At 51.0% G+C, this 17,212-nt stretch overlaps 1 protein-coding gene across 5 annotated transcripts in view; it reads left to right on the forward strand.

Annotated features, from left to right (window-relative positions):
* Positions 1 to 16,459, forward strand: part of TNRC18 (trinucleotide repeat containing 18) — a 55,793-nt gene extending 39,334 nt beyond the window's left edge. For 4 of the 5 annotated variants that reach the window (XM_042798285.1, XM_042798286.1, XM_042798289.1 and 1 more), the window contains 13 exons: positions 4,044 to 4,283; positions 6,651 to 7,093; positions 7,928 to 8,092; positions 8,956 to 9,097; positions 9,555 to 9,672; positions 9,964 to 10,039; positions 10,418 to 10,526; positions 11,412 to 11,528; positions 11,809 to 11,973; positions 12,536 to 13,830; positions 14,168 to 14,404; positions 14,880 to 14,954; positions 15,515 to 16,459. In XM_042798285.1, the coding sequence (XP_042654219.1) occupies positions 4,044 to 4,283; positions 6,651 to 7,093; positions 7,928 to 8,092; positions 8,956 to 9,097; positions 9,555 to 9,672; positions 9,964 to 10,039; positions 10,418 to 10,526; positions 11,412 to 11,528; positions 11,809 to 11,973; positions 12,536 to 13,830; positions 14,168 to 14,404; positions 14,880 to 14,954; positions 15,515 to 15,721 (3,389 nt within the window). In that variant the 3' untranslated portion in view covers positions 15,722 to 16,459. The remainder of the gene's footprint in view (positions 1 to 4,043; positions 4,284 to 6,650; positions 7,094 to 7,927; positions 8,093 to 8,955; positions 9,098 to 9,554; positions 9,673 to 9,963; positions 10,040 to 10,417; positions 10,527 to 11,411; positions 11,529 to 11,808; positions 11,974 to 12,535; positions 13,831 to 14,167; positions 14,405 to 14,879; positions 14,955 to 15,514) is intronic. The other variant, XM_042798288.1, reaches the window with a different exon arrangement.
* Positions 16,460 to 17,212: the final 753 nt, after the last annotated feature.

Here is a 17,212-nt window from a genome sequence, read left to right on the forward strand (position 1 = left end):
CCAGGAAGACCTGCTTTCATCTGGTTTGAGATGGAAGAGGTAGGAACGTGCTGCTTTCTTACAGACCAAACACCACATTGCCATTCTGATAGGAGGCAAAGCTTGTGGTTTTTCATCCATTGACCATGGAGGGGAAACTGCTAATGTGGGCTAAAGCCACATGGGACTTGTGGAAACCATCAGGGTAGGTAATACCTTGAACTTTATGAGACTGAAGACCCATACTTCCTCCTCCTCCATACTCTGTTTTCCTTGAGAAATGAGAACTTTCTTCCTTATACTCCTTTCCCTGGCTTGGAGGATGATTTTACCCCAGTGAAGAAAAAACAGCGAGGGATAACTGGTCCCCTACACAGTCATTCCCATGTGATAGTTGTAATATTTTAAATATTTTACAAGTACTTCTGGAGTCAGCAGCACAACACATAAGGGGGGAAGAAAAAGTCTTCCAACAGTGAGAATTGGCTTGTTTGGAAAAAAAAAAAAATATACAGTCTTAAATTGGACATTCAAAAGTAAGTAACCTCCAGAATTTGGACAGATCACACAAATCAGATGTCAATGACCCAGTAGCTGTCTAAAGTCTGCCTGTACTTAGCCTGCTTTGTGTGCTGTAGGCTTGCTTGGTGTTACGAGAAAATCATGCTATTTTTTTTACAATGTGAAATGACTCTTTTAAGTGTGTGTTTTTACTCCCCCCTTCCCAAGCCTTTCCTCTCCACACCCCCCCTCAATCCGTTTTGTTACATCAGTCTCTATAAACCAAATTGCTTAACCAGTTTCTGTTCATCATTAACAAATCTTCATTTACTGCTCTCCTACAGTAAAATACCATAGCAGTTTAGCTGTTAAAAGCAATGAGAAAATTTAGTTTCTTTAATTGGGTTTGGGTTTTAATTTAATGCAGGTAAAAATTTAAAAAAAATCTTTGGCTCCAGCTTATCTGCCATCAGTAGCATTTAAATATGAATGTATTGTTTGTTTTGGCTGTAGAGTTGTATGTACACGTGTGGTTGTGTGTGTGGATATATATGCACATATACATGCTCTTAAAAATGTCAGAAAAGATGTTTTTAACTTTGAGTATTTTTTCCCTTACCCTTTCTCAGTGTTAGCAGAATTACTGTTGAAGGAAGAAATTAAATTTTAAATGTCTTTTTCTCCATTGTTAACTAAAAATCACCTTTCAGGAGAAAAAATTGAGGCTTCAATTGAGTAAAGACATCTGTGCATGCTTCATTTTAAGCCTACACATAGTTTGGGTACAGTAGGAGTAGAACTCCTTCACATTAAATACAGGCATCATGAGTCTCTCCAAGAAGCTGTGCAGATGGACAGAGAGCACCAGCAGCTTATTTGCCACCATGACCGTAAATTTGAGGACTTAATTTAGAAGTACGTGGGTTTGGAGCAGAACCCTAAATGTGTTCTTTTTGTTTCGTTTGTTAGGTTTTTTCCCTTGGAAAATCAGGAGGAAGAGGAGCAGGGATTGTGATGTGTATGTAGAGTGGAGTTAGCAAGATCTGCCCTCTCCATGAGAGGTGGAGGAGGATAGATCTGTGCTGTGAACGTGTTAAAATGTGTTTATTTTCAGGCTGAAAATTGTATCTCATGCAGATAAAAATATAGGTGTTTTGGTAAAAATGCTGACAAGAGACTATCTTCAGTTTTCTTGCTGTAGTGTGACACCGTATATTTGAAAGAGGTTAGAATAACTGCTGGGTATGTTACTGTGTCGTATGTTTTCTGTAGCGTGAGTAATAGCCGCTTTCATCCTGGCTTTTAAATCAGCTTTACCTTGGTGCATTTGAAATACCGTAGCTGCCGGGCACCTTTGTGCCCTCGCACGTGCAGAGTCTGAGTCCCAAAGGAGCGGTGCTGCCCGTGCTTGGCACAGCCCCTGGGCAGTTGGTGCTGCTGAGCCAAGGGTGCTGCGGGGTATTCGTGTGGGACAGATCATGGAAGGATTTTCCTGCAAACTTCTTCCTTTTTTTGCCTATTTTCCTCCCCAGTTGTTCAGCAAGCCACTGTCGGTTTGGCCGACTCTCTAGGTCTGGCATGAGGGGCTATACAACTTGGGGGTTTTCCCCCCCCCTTTTTTTTTTATATAGTTTTGCTGAGAATTGCTGAATTTTGGAGCCAAGCATGATGTGTGGAGGGGGTCTCAGTACCCCATGGTGTCTCATTGAACTCAGGCACGGTTTTGCTGCTTTTTAGGCAGGTGGTTTCCACATCTCAGAATAGCTGAGTTCATCTGGATTTGTTTTCTTTTTGGCAAAATGTGGTAGAAAAACAGTAGTTGTGCACCCTTTTCTGGTAGGGGAAGAAATCTGACCCTAATTTGCTGTGGATTTTTTTCTTTTTTTGCATGTGGTTTTTATGCAAGGAGTGAGAAGGGCTGTGGATTTCTTAGTACTTACTGCAGGACTGTAGGTTTAGTAGCATTTTTATATCACAAGGAACCAGCCTGAGCAACTGAAACAGGGATGGGATTTTTATGCAGTTAAAAATTAGTATTCTGTGACTATAGGATGTAGCTGCAGAGATGAACTCTCCTTATTTAAAAAAAAAAAAAAAAGTCAGCCATTACTTCAGTTGATAAAATGTAAGAGTGAGAACAGTGTTTTCTAGTATTCCTGTTATTTTTAATGTCATGGAAAAATAATCCAAAGTGGAAAAAACCCACTTGTGTTATTGTTGAGGGTTTTTTTGAACAACCAAGTGTTGAGGACATTTTTATCTATCCCAGAGGGCATACGTGAAAAGAAAAGGATTTTCATGTTCATTCCAGCTCATTTTGAAGCGATCTGGTTTCTCATTTGGCTGGCTTTCAGATGTGGGGATAGCGGCTGGCGGGGAGCTGGTGAGTGGGCTCAGGCAGGGGGAGCAGGGCTCCTGCTGGTGGTAGAAATTTTCCATCAGCCTTGATGATCCTCCTTAAGCCCTCAATTTCAAGAGAAATGAGCGATCTTTTCCAGACTCACTTTTGGTGTTAAAAATATAGATATATATTTATAGGTATATGTGCTCATATATGCGTGTGTATATGTATGTGTGTGGTATATGTGCATTTGTGTAGTGATCTAACACTAGTAGCACTAACTGGATAAGATGCTGTTAAAATTAATTGCCTTTGAGCTGATGACAGACTCCTGGGAAGTGCTGTAGGAAGAGAGAGGTGCCACTCTCACAGCATCTACCCCCAAAATACCTGCTGCATATACACCGTAAAGGAAAACCCCAGCCCACTGCTCTCTGCGGGTGTCAGCTGAGGCAGGCAGCAAGGCTGATTTCTTTGCCAGAATTAGATTTTGGCTGTGGGCAGCTCTTCCCGCCTGTGCTGAGCTGGGCTTCCCTAGCCTGAGCTGTAGAGAGGGAAATGAAAGGCGCGGAGAGTTTTGAGGCAGAGTGTTTAAACGCTCCTCCTTGTCTCCAACACCACCTACACTTTCCCCACTTACGCATTCCAAATCCATTGCTTTCAAATTATTATTTCCCTTCCCTCCTTTGCATTTTTGCCTCCTGCCCCTTCTCTCTGTGTCCTCCTTGCCTCCTGCCATGGTGCAGGCTGATCTCCGGTGTTCCCCTTCCATGCTGATCTCTGATTCTGATTACACTAATGGATTTCGTTATGGAGGAAGAGGTGGTGGGTGGGAGGGGAATCCCACAGCTCCGAGGTTGGGATTTTCAAAGGAATTAAGCTTTTAATTCCTCCTGAAAGCTGCAGGGAAGGGGTGCGTGGCATCCTTTTCAAATATCTGCCAGCACCCTGCTCTTCCCTCCCTCGCCTTGAATGGGTCCTCTCTGCTGTACTTGGTGTTGCTGTGTCCTTCAGGGGTGGTGGTAGGCAGGGTGATACCACCTATATGGCTGCAAAGACACATGTGTGTCTGTGGCCAACATCTTCTGGCTCAGCTCATGGGTGGCTCATCGCTACTTAGGTGAGCATAGAGCAGCAGGAGAGTTACTGGTTTGGGGTGGAAGTGTGACTGACACACAACTCCATGAGATTTGTAACGGGCTCCTTCTTTTCTACGTGCTAGATTCTAGCTCGGAGGAGGACGAAGAGGAGGACGAAGAGGAAGAGGAGGAAGCCGAGGACTATGGGACGGACGGCACCGACAGGCTTTCATCGCCCGCTCTTGACGAGAGCGGTCTGGGCCTTCTAGCGAGGTTTGCCGCCAGTGCAATGCCCAGCCCCATCGTTCCCCCTCCACTTTCCATCATCCAGCTGGAGGCCAAGCAGAAGGCAAAGAAGAAGGAGGAGCGGCAGAGCCTGATGGGTGAGTTGCATGGTGAGGGTCAGTGCCGTGGGGACAAAGTGGAAGGTTCAGGAGGTCCCAGCTGTGCTGCAAGAGAGCAAGTTGTTACCCAGACACTGTCTTGCCCTTTCTTTGCTTTTGGCTGCTTGGCCCTGGTGCTGAAGGCAGGGGGAATCGCCTGGCAAGAAAGCAGGAACCAGTCACAGGTATGGCAGGCGTAGCAGCTGCAGCCATGTGTTCCCTGGGGGCAGTTGCCTGTGGCCTTCTCAAAGTTTCCTCTTTTCCCACCTGACAAATCCTTAACAGTCATGCTTTAGAGGCAAGCGATGGGATACTGTGTCTCCTTGGACAGAGTGCTGAAGGCAGTAAAGTGTTGTTACATTTTAGGGAAGGAAGCATGTGCTAAATGCAGCTCATCTTAGATACCTCAGAGAAGCAGAGACACCCGAGCAGAAGAAAACCCCCTTCAATCAGCCCATCCCATCAACTTCCTCATAGAAACTGGCCAGTGAGACTTGAAATAAGCATTCCTTCCTCTGCTCATGTGTTTGCAGTGTCAGACCCTGTGTTTCTGTCCCCGTCTCTGCCTCAGATTCAGTGTGTTACACATAATTGGGAGTTTCATTTCTTCTCCTCCCCGTGCCCTGCTGCACAAGTGCCCATTGGTGACATCGTTCCTGGTCAGACAGATCTATGTGGGCTACATTTATAAATTCTCTATTAATATTTATTAAGTGATAATGGAATTTATAGCATGCTTCAGAATGGAAAATGATGTCTTCCTTGGGAGCCTGGCTTGTTTTAGCGCCGTTTCCATGCTATATTAGGCTTTTGCCAACTTGTTCCAACAGCCTCTGTTAAGAATTTATTGTCTTGTAACCTGCCCTCCTTGAAACTGGAAGCATCTAGAAATTGCCTCATGTGGCAGTGAGAGAGAAGGAGTGTTGTAATTTCCAATGGGTTTTTCATTTTGAGCCTTGCCAGCTTTGATTTTGACAGCCTTGCTCTTTTTATGCTGGGGCTGTCTCGGGGAAGAGGTTTGAGTATGAGGAGATGAGAGCAGGTTCCTGCAGACTGAATTTACCCGGGAAAGTGAGCATAATTGAGAGAGGAGGACTGAGAGAAGATGCTCTCTCTGCTTGTGCCTCGTACGTTTTAATTTTCCCATGTGAATGTTGTTTGTTCCCTTGTGTCTTTTCTCAAGGGTCTGCTGCATGCAGTGGTTATCATAGCAGGAGCCATTCTCTGTTGAGCTTGAGAAGAGTTTCTGCTTTGCCAACCTCCCTGGCATGAAGTGAGGCCTGATTTCAGACCTTGCTGGTCTGAATGCAGATGTGTGTGCAGAGGAGGTATCCACAGGAGGATACAAGAGAGACCTTTGGCTGATGCTGTTTTTTGGAGAGGGAGAACCAGGTTCTGCTGATGTTTGTACACATCTTCAGGGGTGCTGTGCCCCCCAGTGAGGGCCAGTGCCCTGGGAAATAAATGGATATAGAAAATCTGGGCTCAGTCTCTTGTTCCAACATAGACTTACTGCATGACCTTGCTGACTGTATTCCTCTGATGGCACAGTGCCTGTGCTGCCCCAGTGCTTTACCTACCTCCTGCCCATGTTGCTGAGTGTGTAGGTGCTGCCTCAGTTTCCCTTCTGCCCCTGGAAACATATGGTCTTGCTCTCCTTTATCGGGTTCCAGGGAACACACTGAAGGTGGTGAACATCTTGGCGTTACTGCAGTATTTCAGGCCTCTGGGTACTGCTGTGCCCATTATGCTGAGGCCAATGTGAGGGGAATTCCATTTGCGACGGATAAAAGATCGTTTACCTTTCTTGACTTTAAGGCAATTACTGGACCCAATAAAAAGATCTGTGGTGTCCGTTGGCCAATGGGAAAAAATAAACTTGAAATATGGGTTTATTCAATTTGTTAAAGAGATTTTTCTCCTGAAACGAAGGTGAAACTGGAGCGGACTCTCACTGAGAGGGGAGGAAAGCTCAGCTTGTGGGGTTTGTGCTTGGCTTCAGCTGAGTAACTACGTTTTGTGGAGGGGCAAATGTTTAGAGTATCTTTTCTCTTAAGAACTTCCCTGAAGGGTTTGGTTATGTGGGAGAGGGGAGAAAGTGGACTCAGGGAACATACTGACCCACACTACGTGAATGTGTGGGCTCTGGTTTGGGGCAGGGAAGACTTACTTTCAGGGAAGTCAGTGTTTTATGGGGCAGAAATGCAGATCTGAGGAATACAGGGATTGGAAAGGGGAACAAGCAAGGGATCTGCTGAACAGACACGGCATCTTCCATGGAGCCCAAAAGCCTCCAACGGGATGTGGCTTCTCTTGGCTCAGCCTAGGGCTCTGACTGATGGTTAAATCCTTTTTTTTTGCACCTAGGGACAGAGTTTGAATACACTGATTCAGAGAGTGAGATCAAGATCAGGAAGAAATCGCCTTCAGGGCTTCTGCGAGGAAAGAAGGGGCCACTGGAGGCAAGCAGCATCCCACCAAGCCAGGCCCCCGGCAGCCTCGACTCCGGATCTGGGAGCGCTGACAAGGCCAAGCTTGGGTCTGAGAAAGGCCGCAAGCTGAAGAAATTCAAGTCCCCCAAGGACTTGAGCTTTGAGTTTGGGCTGGAGGCCAGTGATGATGACCTGTGGAACCGGCGCCGGAGCGAGCGGATCTTCCTCCACGACGCCACCACATCCTCGGCCATGCTGACCCCCACGGCGCCTGCCAGCTCCACTCCTGTCACGAAGCCTGGGCGCTGTGGCAAGGGGGCACCCATGAGCCCCAAAAAGGAGAGCAGCAAGGGGAAGGACAGGAAGGAGCTAAACAAGGTGAGGAATGTGCTGGCAGAATTGGTGTGGGACCCTTGGGAGCTGAGGGTGAGGGGAGGGCGCTTAACTCCGCTACAGCAGAGGAGAGTTGAGTCTCAGCAGGTGTCCCAGTGCTGTTTGGCTGCCCCTTGTCACCCCTGCCAGCCCCACATATACCTGGAGGATCTGTCAGGCTTGCATCTGACTCACAGGGAGTAAAAAGCCTGTTGTGTTTCAACAGGGCAGGTTACTTTTGTCACCCACCTTGTCCCAAATCCATCCTCCTTGGTTTGGCCAGAGTGGACAGTCCTGCATTAAAACATCTGTGAAATCTCTCACCCTCTCTTTTCATGACCTTATCTGTTTGCTGGGCTGTGGCCCCCATGCTGGCCTTTAAGGCTCTTTACTTTTTATGTGGTTTCTTCTGAGGGCTGTCCCTGGCTGGTGGTGGTAGTGGTCTCTGGGTTGCTGGCTCTTCATCTTGGCTGCAAGGTCAGCTCCCTCTGGCTCTAGTTCAGTCCGTGGCAGTGTTATGGAGAAGCGCTGATTGTGGGGAGAGTTAGACTAGTTAGTTGTGACATGAGGCCAGCTGGGATCTTCCTGGAGCTCTTTTGGGGGAAGGTTTGATGGGCAGAAATTGCTCTCCAGGGTAATGAAAAGCTCTTCCCCAAACGTGTGAAGTCTGAAAGCAGAGCTGGGAGGTGTGGGACGTGGTGCAGTCAGTGAACCAACTGCTGGCTGAACGTCATTCTACCTGTACACAACCTGCTTTGCTCCACCTTTCCCATCTCCCTGGTCCCAGATCTTTACCAATCTTCTCTTTACTGATTGGCAGTATTTTCTTCTTATTTTTAGCAGCGGAAGAAGGGTAAAGAAACACCCTGCTGCTCTTCCTCCTCGTCCATGTCTCCTCCTGGCATCCCTAGCTCCCCATCTGATGTTCGTGTCAGCCTGGCAAATGCCCTGAGTTCCACCAAGAAGAGCAAAGCCAAGGTGAAAGCCAAGGAGGTGAAAAAAGAGGTGAGGGGCTGGTTCTAGTCTGGGTGAACTGGAGGGTGGCTGGCAGAGCCCTGCTCTTTTCCTCGACTGCTGCAGTGTGAGGGAGGGAAAACAGACATGTAGGTTTTGCTGGATGTGTTACAGGCAAAATGCTCGTTTGAGAAGCCTAAAATCCAGGGAAGACTTATCAGGTGGTACCTGCTGCTACCATCTGGCGTTGCTTTGCCGTCATCGCCCAAATTAATGAGCAGGAAGGATTTTCTCCAAGGCTGCCATGGGGTGGAGGGAGAGCCTTCATGGATAGCAAAGACCAAGGAAATGGGGATGGAGTTGCTTTGCTCAGCACTGGGTGAGCCAGGTCACAACTGGCTTCTGCTCCATTGCTGTAGCCTGTCTTCTCTCATAACACCCAATACTGCATCTTCTCACGTGTTTTCCGAGTGTAATGCTTATGATGGTCTGTGTGTAACAGCAAGAAACAGATTGTGGGGCTTTGAGAAGAAATAGGAACAGCGTCTGCTGCCTGAGACAGTGTCTCAGGAACACGGTGCAGAGAGATGGTGAATGCAGCACAAAGCTACAGCTACAGCTGTTGCTCCACAGATCTCTGCTTACCTCCATGAGTGAGCTGTGGCTAGGATGTGTGAAATAGCTTCTGGTCAGGTGTCAGTGATGCTTGGGGATAAGCCCAGAAAAATAAAGGTCTTTGTTCAACCAACAAGCAAGTTTGGGTACACCCACTTAACTCTGTGTGATTAACATTTTTGAGGATGGAGACAAATTTGTCTCAATATCCTTAGGTTATTTGTTGCTGGAGGAAGGTGAGATGGGATCAGACTGTTGCCTGTTGTCATCCAGCTGACGTGCTGCTTGCTCTCCTACAGAACCGAGGGAAAGGAGGAGCTGTCAGCAAGCTCATGGAGAGCATGGCAGCAGAGGAGGATTTTGAACCCAACCAAGACAGCAGCTTCTCAGAGGATGAGAACATCCCACTGAGCATGCTGGTCGAGCGACCACCCACACCAGGTGAGGGCAGGAGGGGCCAGGGGGCTGATTGTACAGGTAGAGTTCCTGGACAAGTTTCCCAGGGCTGCTCAGAAGGGGACTGTGCTGCTTTCACACATTCCTCATCCAAAGCCATGAGTCCTTGGAGTGGAGATACCACTTTTCCAGTCAATTTGGCTTGCCAAAACCAAGCCTTATCAGAGTGGCCCACTGTGACATCTAGATGAAGACCAGTCTCTGAGCTGCCCTATTTTCATTTACTGGTCTATTATTACGAAGAGGGGGAACTTTTATTATTACCAAGAGGGCAAAATTTTCCTGTGCCAGGAGCTAGCCAGAGAGAGCAAGCCCTCTCTGCAGAGGGCTTACTGGCCTTTTCCTAGGGTGATGCTGGAAGTATGAGGTTTCCTTCTCCCCTCGCTGTTGCTTTTTCACGTATGGTGCTCTCTAATCCCCATCTTGCTCCAACACCTCACAGCTCCCCGCTCCTGCATAATTGACAAGGATGAGCTGAAAGACGGTTTGCGTGTCCTCATCCCCATGGATGACAAGCTGCTCTATGCCGGGCATGTCAAGACAGTGCATTCACCAGACATGTGAGTTGAGGGGCTACCAAATCCACTCGGGCTCTGCTCGTGAATGGGGGCGTAGCTGCGTAGCTGATGCAGGGATCGATTTGGGGGTTGTGTAGAGCTGGCTGGAGAGAGACTGACAGAGTCTGGCAGGGAGGGAAGGAGACTTCACTCTGGTTTACCAGTGCTGAGGAAAATCCGTTTACCTCTCATTAAATGCTCTCAAATAAGCTGGTGGTAGGGCTCAGAGAGAGGTGTTAGCTGATGAGGTGATGCCTTCCATGTGCCGTGTCTGACCAGGACTTTGTATTTCAGATACCGTGTGGTGGTGGAAGGCGAGAGGGGAAACCGTCCCCACATTTACTGCCTGGAGCAGCTCTTGCAGGAAGCGGTATGTGAGGGCAAAGGGGCCTGTCCTTGATGCCTGAACCCTGTTTTGGGGTGGAGAAGGCTAACTGGAAGCCGCCTCCTCCCCCAGATGGAGCTACAGGGATACCCTGGTCCTGCCTCTGTGGCCAGTCTGGGCAGAGCTCCCCTTGTTGTGGGTCGCTGCCTCTTGGCTGAGCTCCCCCACTGGCAGTGGGCACTAGGCTGTATGCCAGCAAGGATAGTCCTTCATGCTGCCCTGTGAGCAGACAGGAGGCCATTTCCCAGCAGGGAAACTATCCCTTGCCTTCTCCAGAGCTGCTTTACTACATGCCAAGTGTGGTGGGCTGGTCTGTGCTGGTGCCAAGAACGTCAGTAATTGCCTTCCTCTTGCCCCGAGCAGATAATTGATGTGAAACCACCTTCAGTGCGATTCCTGCCCGAGGGCACGAGGATTGCAGCCTACTGGAGCCAGCAGTACCGCTGCCTCTACCCCGGGACAGTTGTCCGAGGTAAGGCCACCCTGGCTGCTCTGTGCTGTGAACCAGGGATGTCTCAGTCCTACGTGTCCTGAAGGATGTCAGGCTTGTCTGGGGAAGCCCTGAGGTCTGCTGTGAGTGTTCTGGAGGTCAGAGCCTGGCCTGTTCCTCTCCTGTGGGTCATGCCCAATTCAGTTTAGTAACATCCTGTTGGTTCGAGGAGATGTGCTCTCATAGGAAGAGGTCTGAGCAACTTAGGAGCTTAAAATATCAGGGGAATTCAACACACTTCAAAAAGGCACCAAAGATTTCTGAGGTTGTGGTGGATTCTAAGTCATCTGCACGCTTACAGCTTTGCCTCTGACACTTCAGCTCCCCCATCTGGTCCCATTAAAAAGCCATTCTACTATGGCTGTTCTTGCTTTTGGACTCTTGGTCACACTACGTGTGTATAAGGACAGAATTACTTATGAGTTACAGACCAGTGATGCTGATGCAAGAAGAGAGAGTGGGAACACAGCTTATTTCTCTTGGAGAGAAGGTGAAAAGCAGCAGCTTGTGATTGCTGAAAACAGTTAAAAATGCAGGTCAAGAAAAAAAAATATTGCAGTGAAAATAGAGAAGTGAATTTCTGCAGGAACAGAGGGAAAAAGGGGAAAGAGGTGGGAAGTCAAACTGGAATGGTTGTTATGTTCTGGAGCAATGCTGCTGACTGGGAAATTTTACACTGGGTGTTCTGGTTTAGTATTATCAGGGACTTTCCGTTGCAGAGCAAGCGTAGCACAGCCTAGGAAAGGAGATAGGATGCTTTGGAGCTGGTTTAGGATCCCTGTCTTCCCCCATGTCCCCACTTCTCTGATAAGGGGTTTGTACTCTGATGTTTGTCCCTAAGCCCATCTTCTGCTCCCCGACCCACAGGAGCCCTGGATCTGGAGGAGGATGGTGATCTCATCACAGTAGAGTTTGATGACGGGGACACGGGACGTATCCCGCTGTCTCACATTCGGCTTCTCCCACCTGACTACAAGATCCAGTGTGAGTCTTGCTGTTCAGTTTTTTGCATGACACTTCCCACTTGGAAATGTAGGGAGTTTCAGGCCACCTGCCTCTGAGATTTTGGGAGGAGTTCACAGACCTTCACTAAGGTCACTAAGATTGCACCATCAGTTATGGACATGCAGAGCTGGGGTGAGATATAACCCATAGTGAAAAAGGCCCAGTCCCTATTGCAGAATTGGTAGAGATACATTTCCTGTACTGTATCTGTTTTATGTGCTATTTGACTGCATTTGACCATCTCTTTGACCTTTTGCAGGTGCTGAGCCTTCCCCGGCTCTTTTGGTGCCCAGCACCAAGCGTCGAAGCCGTAAATCCAGCAAAGACACTGGAGAAGGAAAAGAAGGAGCTGCACTGGGGTCAGAGGAGCCTGTGTCAAAAGGCAAAGGGCGAGGGAGAAAGCCAAGCGTCAAGGCGAAAGCTGGTAGGTTGTCAACACTGCCAGACCTGGAGTTGAGAGAGTCCTTGCACAGTTCCCCAGCGCTCTCCCCGAGTTAGAGCTGTTGCCTGGGGCAAGATTTGGAGCAGGGTGGATGTACTGCTTGCATGCAGAGCATCCGTGCATCAGCTCGCTCCGCTGTGGCTACAGTTGGCAGGAAGCTGGCTCAGAAGCTGACCTGCACTGCGAGAGCCTCCTCCTGTCAGTCAAAGCTGCAGAGCAGCGTCCCTTTTCCAGCTGAGCATCTCAGCAGCCATCAGCAGGGCCAAAGCTGCAGGAGATCTGCAGTTCGGTTCCCCTGCAGTTGAAGCAGCATCGCTGGGCGTTGCCTGTCAGCTGCTCACGGGCGCCGGCGTCAGGCCAGGCTGCTCAGTGAGGCTGTTGAGTGAGCAGTGAGGACCTGGGCCTCTTTGGGGTTACCGAAGCAGTCAGGAACAAGCCATCCTTGGCCAGAGACCGGTCAGCATTGGTGTCTGGTTGTGTCTGAGCTAATAAAGCCCATCTGGATGGGACACCGTCATGCCTCTGTGTTTCCTTCCTTCTGCAGAAGAGGCTGCCTTGCCAGAAGAGAAGGATCAAGTTGAGTCTTCACCTGTTACCTCTTCAGTCCCAGAGAAGCCAGCCTGCTTGGGCAAGCCAAGCGTGAAAGGGTCGCGAAAATCGCAACCGCTGCCGACTGGAGGCTCTCCTGCCCCCGCGGAGGAAAAGCGGTCAAAAGCCAGCAAAATGAAGATCTCCACTAAGCTGCATAGCCCCCCGCAACCCACTTACCAGCCTGCTGTGTTTGGAAGCATCCTTAGCACGGAACCCTACAGCGACCTCCCGGGAACGCTGGCAGCCTTTGGCTCCGGGGATGCTTCAGCATCAAAAGCCAAGGCCAAGAAAGGGCGGCCCACGGAAGAAACACAGGAGTTTGGCACCATGGTCAAAGCTCAGAGGAAGCATGACAACGAAATCCTGATCAAGCTGGACCACGAGGGCGTGATGTCTCCAAAGACAAAGAAGATGAAGGAGGCGATGAGGATGCTGGAGGACTCGAACTTGGCCAGTCGCAGAGACAGCAAGAGTCTCTTGGGGCTGGGCTATTCCCCTGCAGTGGGTGCGGAGGGCAAGCAGAAATCTTCCCGAGCCAAAGCAGCTGATGGAGACCCTTCTTCTGCTAGCTTTGGAGGAAAGTTTGATGGCTCAGCAGAAACCCTCACTGCTTCGAAGGACCAGGAAGAAAAGGCAGCAGCTCCAGCAGCCGTGGAGGAGTCTGAGAGCAACAGCAGCGACAGCAGCTCGGAGTCAGAGGGAGAAGAGGAGGCTGAGAAGAACCGAGGGGAAGCCCAGGACAGCAGCTCAGCCAGCTCGAGAGCATCTACTCCTCTCTCTTCCTCCAACTCCTCCTCCTCTTCCTCTTCTAGCAGCAGCTCTTCTTCATCTTCTTCTTCCTCCTCTTCCTCAGCTTCATCGACCTCTTCTTCATCGAGCTCCAGCTCTTCTTCCTCCTCCACTACAGATGAAGACTCGTCCTGTAGCTCTGATGACGAAGTAGCTGAGGCCCAGCCAAGTTCCTCGGTGCAGCAATCCCTCCCACCCAAGCAAACCAAGCAGGCAGGGAAATCCCGGGCGTCCTCCCACCCCCAGAGCCAGAAACAGCCGGCGCAGCAGCCGGTGCAGCAGCCGGCACCGCAGCAGAGCGGCAACAAGAGCAGGCCCAAAAAGCGCGAGGGCATCCACCTGCCCACCACCAAGGAGCTGGCCAAGCGCCAGCGGCTGCCATCGGTGGAGAACAGGCCCAAGATCGCTGCTTTCCTCCCCGCACGGCAGCTGTGGAAGTGGTTTGGGAAACCCACACAGGTAAGCAGAGCCTTTCCCACTGCTCCGTGTTGCTGGGCGCTGCCGTTTGCCTTGTGGTGCCTCTTACCCGCTTCTGAGCCGTGCCCTTTCCCTTCTCCTGGGGTGGTGAAACTCTGCTGGCGTGGTGCGTCTCCAGTTTGCAAGGAGATTGGGGTTGGCCTTTGCTGTGTCTGGGGGAGCCGTCCTGCGCAGCGTGTCCTGTTTCCTGTGGGAATGCCTGTGGATGCTGTGGCTTTGCTGACAGCGAAGGGTGGGATGCGGGACAGGGCAAGCAGCGGTGGATGGCGAAATCCGGGGTGATCCCTGGCTGCTCACCTGCACGATCTTCTCTTGGCAGAGACGAGGAATGAAAGGCAAGGCCAGGAAGCTCTTCTACAAGGCCATCGTCCGGGGCAAGGAGATAATCCGCATCGGAGACTGTGCGGTTTTCCTCTCAGCTGGCCGCCCCAACCTGCCCTACATTGGCCGGATCCAGAGCATGTGGGAGTCATGGGGGAACAACATGGTGGTCCGAGTCAAATGGTTTTATCACCCAGAAGAAACCAACCCTGGGAAGAAACTCAATGAAGGCAAGGTAGGCTGGTCTGCTTTGCCAAGAGGGCTGCAAAGCTGCTTGTTCCCTTTTGTTTCCAAGGATGAGGAAAAAAAAACATGGCCCAGTTTGTTACTGGTGCTGTAATGGGGGGTGGTCCCATCGTTTTGTGTTGTGGCGGCTGCCTGTGGTGTGGACAAGCGTGGTGTTTACCCCTTGAGTAGAGGAAGGGTGGGTTTTACTGTGTTGGGAAGTAAAGACTTTTGTGTCAATCCAAAAAAGTGTCAACTGAGTATTTTTACAGTGTAAGAGCGACTGGCTTCGTGCTCAGAAACACTGAATTTTGCACACGTGTGCAGTGGGGTTTACAGTAGGCTCTCAGTATTTATTACCAGTAGCTGTGGACGGCGCTTGAGGTTGTAAAGGGCACGTGTGGTGGGCAGGAGGTGCTAGCATGGTAAAATAACTAATTTCACCTTCATTTCTGTTTTCTCTTTTCTCTTCCTCTTGGGCGCAGCGCTGGGATCAGAAATCGGGCAGGAGTCTGTCCACAGCTTTGCAAGCATCCAACCAGAGGAAGGACTTTATGGAGGTTGGTGAGGTTGGGGGAGGCCTGAGCGGGGATGCCAGGGACTCTGTATGAAATGCAGCTGGGAAAGTGCCCCCCAAGCTCCTCTGGCCCTTGCTTTTTGCCTCGGCTGCTGGGTCCGCAGTGCGCAGGACTTTGGGTGGGTGTTTCTGGGTGGTTGGGAGCAGCTGCAGGTGCTGGGTGTTGGGAGGAGCAGAAGGCTGGTACCCAGCACCCATCTTTGCATTTCCATCCTTGAAGTGAGGACGTCAAACTCCTGGCCTCCGTGTTCCCCTGTCCGTGCGCTCGGCAGCCGCGGCATTCCCATTAATTGGAGCTGAGTGAAAGTGGAGACTCAGCTTTAGTGTGCTGGATGGATTGTGTCCACGCTGCCCGTGGGCCCGTGCAGATTCCCAGGGTCCCTCCCCTCAGCGGGGATGTGGGGGCAGCTCTGCTTGAGTGTGAGCACAAGCCCTGACCAGTTGTGATGGACGTTTTCCCTGCATATTGAAGATGATGCTGTAAATGCTGTGAGATCTAATTGCTCCTTTTCTTTCCATCTCCCTCCTGTTCCTGTCATGCAGCGAGCCCTCTACCAGTCCTCTCACGTGGATGAAAACGACGTCCAGACCATCTCACACAAGTGTCTTGTTGTTGGTCTGGATCAGTATGAGCAGATGCTAAAGACGAAGAAATACCAAGACAGTGAGGACCTCTACTACCTTGCAGGGACCTACGAGCCCACTACGGGCATGATCTTCAACACTGACGGGGTCCCTGTCATCTGCTGACCGCCCAGGGGACACGTGCCACCCCCTGGGAAAGGGACGGGACAAACCTGAGGACGTGCCTCTTCAGACGACATGATTGTTTCTTTCAATGCTCATGACTTCTGTGTCACACTACAGACAGGAGAGCGCGAGAGACACGAGGAGGAAGGAGAGGGCTGAAGAAAGGGGTTGGGGAAGCAGTTACAGGACTTGAGGAAGATGCCACTGGGGGGGGTCGTGGTGGTGGTGCTTGAACCCCAAGGCTCTTCTAGAAGTGGCTTTAAGTAAGGTGGCACTTGACCAACTTCTCCCTTCCTCCTTTTGGTCCAGGAAAGCACATGGGTCTCGTGATCATTTCACCAGCGGGACCCCCCGGCAGGAGGGATCCCTTTTGTGTCATTTGCCCCCATCAGTAACTGGGGAGCCGCCTGTACGTGGAGGGACACCCGCTACCCTTCTGCGTGCGCTCCTCTCCGTCCTTATATTCCCTTTCCTGCTTAGTTTCGCATGACGCTTTAGGAAGGACAGGGTGAAAGAGAAAGGAGATGGGTCTCTCTCAGCGCCTCGTCTCGATCTTCTCGGCGCCTTTTTGCGGTTCCCTTTCCCTGGAGGCTCCCGGCCGGCAGCGTGGAGCACGACGGGGCAGAGCTGGCCCCAGCACGGGATGGCAGAAGAGGTCCAACAGGCTGGGAGGAGGCGGGTGGAAGACGAGCCAACACCCAGTCTGGGATGCTGCCTCCCCACTGCCTCCAGCAAACGGCCTGAACCCACTTTCCATGTCACTCCGTGTCCCTCCTGCCCTGGAAAGGTGCTGGAGGCAGGGGGCAGGCGCATGGCGAGGGGGGTGATGCTTGGCGAACAAAGAACTCGTCTTGGAGCGTGCAGTGAAGGGGGGGGGTGTGTGGGAAATGGCTGGGAAAAGCTGCTGCTTGGAGCAGAGGAGAACGCAGGGCCTTGGATTTCAGCATCCTTCGCCCCCTCCGCGCCCTGCCTGCACGGAGCCGTGGAGCTGCTGGGAAGCCCTCGCCCATCGTTTGAAGGGAGTGGGGACAGAGGGTGAAGCCCGGCGGCGTTTCCACAGCCGGAGTCCCGCTGCCACCTTGGGTTTGGGGAGGGGACTGTTTCCAGCCAGCCGACCTCCCCAGCTCCCGGAGTCGCCGCCGCCGTCGCCTCCTCTGCGGAGCTGAGCCTCTGTCTCCCTCCCGCCAGGCGCACGCCGCACCCGCGGCATCATCACGCCGGAGGAGAACCACGCAATGATGCAACATCCTTGCACTTAAAAAAAAAAACAAAAAAAAAAAAAAACAAAAAAAAAAATCCCAAACAAAACGCCCAAGAGACGCACTGATCTTCGCAACTACCGACTCGCACTACAGATTGCTAGGACGCGGAGCGGGACCCGGCTCGGCCGGGAGTGACGGCCCAGGCTCCGGTGGGGAGACGCTTCAGACAAGGACAGATTGGAAACTCTCCGGCCTGGTACCGCCTGCGGACCGGAGACAGGAGGCCGGG

The sequence above is a fragment of the Tyto alba genome, unplaced genomic scaffold (genome assembly GCF_018691265.1).
Source record: "Tyto alba isolate M040663 unplaced genomic scaffold, T.alba_DEE_v4.0 Super-Scaffold_28, whole genome shotgun sequence".
Lineage (NCBI taxonomy): Eukaryota > Metazoa > Chordata > Aves > Strigiformes > Tytonidae > Tyto > Tyto alba.